This window comes from Piliocolobus tephrosceles, unplaced genomic scaffold, assembly GCF_002776525.5.
Source record: "Piliocolobus tephrosceles isolate RC106 unplaced genomic scaffold, ASM277652v3 unscaffolded_35438, whole genome shotgun sequence".
Lineage (NCBI taxonomy): Eukaryota > Metazoa > Chordata > Mammalia > Primates > Cercopithecidae > Piliocolobus > Piliocolobus tephrosceles.
Window position 1 is genome coordinate 1 of NW_022319241.1, and position 2,649 is coordinate 2,649.

The window sequence follows — 2,649 nt, forward strand, 5'->3', positions numbered from 1 at the left end:
GATTTCTGCAGCAGGATCCAGCTTGCTTGAGCACTCACCTGCAGCAGCCACTCTTCGAAGCGTTTCACTCGTATTAACTCACTTAATTCTCCCAGTAACTGTGTTATTAACCCATTATACAGACAACCAAACTGAGGCATAGGGACATTAACAGCATGCCCAAGTAGGTCACAATCCAGGAGGCAGTGAGCCAGGCCATGAACCCGGGCGGTTCTTCATCCCTGCTCTTTACCACTGCTGGTGTGGAGCTGTAGGTGCAGTGACCAACACAGGCTGCTGCCCCCCGACAACTCAGCCCTCACCCCACCCTGTGCCCCTCAAGCCCCCAACTCACAGCTGTCCATTCTTCTCCGTGTAGAAGCGCACAGACTTGATGGTGGCTACCACCACGATCATGCACAGAGTGACCGGCACAAACAGCATGATCACGTGCTTTGCCCCGTACTTGAGGGTCAGCTCTTCCTCCAGGCCTGGCGGCCGCTCGGGAACCCCACTACAGACGTAGCGGTCAGGGTCCTCCTCACCATCCTCCTCGTTCTCCTGGCTTCTCTGTGGGAAACCACATCGTGAGGGCCACGGAATGTCCCCTATGGCAGCCTATCTGTGTAATGCATGGATTTTTGGAACCAAAAATGAGAAGTCTGAAAGTTGCTTTCCAGATATAAGGAGCAGTCTATGAGCTGCTAGGGCATATGAAAAGTTTATGAGGACAACAGTAGAGAAGATTTGGAGCTGGATGAGGCACCACAAATGAAGGAAGGCAGGCTGCTATGGTCTGCAGGCCCAAGACTTAAAAGGTTAATGAATTTGGAACACATCAAAAGATCTTTCCCCTTCATAATACAGGGACTCAGGAGGTCACTCAATTCTGTTCACGTGGCCATGCTGATATGGGAGGAGACAGGCCAGGAGATAGAAGGAAAACAGAGACTAAACATTTTTGATTGACAAATCACTAGCTAGAGGAGTCAGTGCACAGGGACACTCTCTTTGAGTGTGACTAAGACACTGGGAATTTGCAGAGGAAGAAATTGCTTTGAATTTTCTGCCCCACAGAACCAAGCATGTAAATTTGCAGCTCTGAACTAGAGAGGCTAAACGGTCATTAAGCATCTGAGAAGACACAGGCTCTGGTAAGGTGGACAGGCACAAATGAGGAGGTAGCGAGGGAGGGCAGGACACCTGCCAGACACTGGCACAAACCGATCTGTGAGAACTGTGGCAAGTCAGGGTCATGGGCTGCCTTGCTAATGAGGTGAACAGCTAAAGAAAAAGCCAAATGAAACAAAAACCAAAAATGACAGTTGCTTCAGTACCGGTTCTCTGCAGAGAGAGTCCCAATCTAGACATTCAGCCAAGAAAGGAAAGGAAGACTATTCATGAACAGAAACTGAAACGACTAAAATGTACAAAACTTCCCAGAGATAACAAACTAACAAGAAAAGGCTGAGGAGTGGCCGAGCAGTGGCCTTGAGCTGGTGTGATTTCACTCAGAGCTTAGGGACGATGGTTCTGTTCTCAAGGAGAACATGAAGAAGTGAGCTCAAGTTTCAGCAAGAGGGATTAAGACTGGCTGCAAGAAAATAGCCCACACAGAGACATTTTTTTAATTCTACACTGGGCAAAACAGAGAACAGGATTCAGGCAAATTCAGATGTTTTGCCCTGATCGGGAGAGAAAGGGCAAAACTAAGTGGCTCTCCCAAGGACATCCTACTCTTTCTAACGTTAATCTCCTCCTCTGGGGGCCGGATGATCACAGGGCAGCCCAAATATCCCCAGCTCAAAAGTCAACTGTGCATCAGGCAGACTCCTCTCACAGTTACCATGTCTGGCCATCTGCCAAAAAATGCTTCCCCCACTACCATCCTAAGCTCCCGCATTACCTGTCCTAGCACCCAGGCATCCAAATAAACTCTCCTACTACAGTGGAAACAGTGACCTGCATGAGAAAGGTAAACCTAAGGGGGCAGAGTGGACAGCATCCTTCAGCCCACTGCCAAGTCCATCTCCGGCTGTGAATGTGCAGAGTCCTATGAAGCCCTGCAGACGGAAGGTCTACCATGGCCAGCCACCCACCCTTTTGGCCAATCCTCATCATTACTTCCCTTCTCCCTCCTGCATCAGGGAATGAATGTCTGGTCTTCATCTGTAAGGTACAGGAGCCCCAGGGACCTGTTTCAAGGCCCCCAGCTGCTGGTGGGACCTACCCACTGGGCAGTGTTCTCTCCGTCCTCTGGACCCTGCCTGCCCTCCTGGCAGGAGCGTGGTGTGGGGCTCTCGGCCGACATTAGGGATGTCCGCTCATCACACACTTCTTCCTCGCTGTCAGAGGCCATGAATGTGAGCATAGCCCTGCCTCCGGAAGTACCTGGAAAAAGGAGCACAAGGACCTTGTTCCACTTTCCTGTGAGACAAAGGCAGTGGAGGGCTCCGGGGGTGGCTGGAGGTGACCTGGAGACCTGGACACAAGTCCTGCCCCACAAGCTTCCAAGAGATGCCTGTCAATCAAACGACTGCCATAGAACAAAAGGCCTTGAAAGCTGCCATGGAAGCAGCAGTGGCCTTGCCTGGGGCTGGCCTGAGTTTACTCACATCCCAGGGGCAAAACCCACAGCCATGAAAGTCAGGGCAGCTCCAAACTGTCAGT

At 51.0% G+C, this 2,649-nt stretch overlaps 1 protein-coding gene across 1 annotated transcript; it reads right to left on the minus strand.

The window, feature by feature from the left end:
- Positions 1–329: 329 nt before the first annotated feature.
- On the minus strand, positions 330–2,372 carry LOC113222829 (presenilin-2-like). The gene is made up of 2 exons (XM_026452423.1): positions 2,210–2,372; positions 330–549 (listed from the first exon to the last, which is right to left on the minus strand). The coding sequence occupies exons 1-2, from the start codon at positions 2,348–2,350 to the stop codon at positions 331–333; spliced, it is 360 nt and encodes a 119-aa protein (XP_026308208.1). The 5' UTR covers positions 2,351–2,372; the 3' UTR covers position 330.
- Positions 2,373–2,649: the final 277 nt, after the last annotated feature.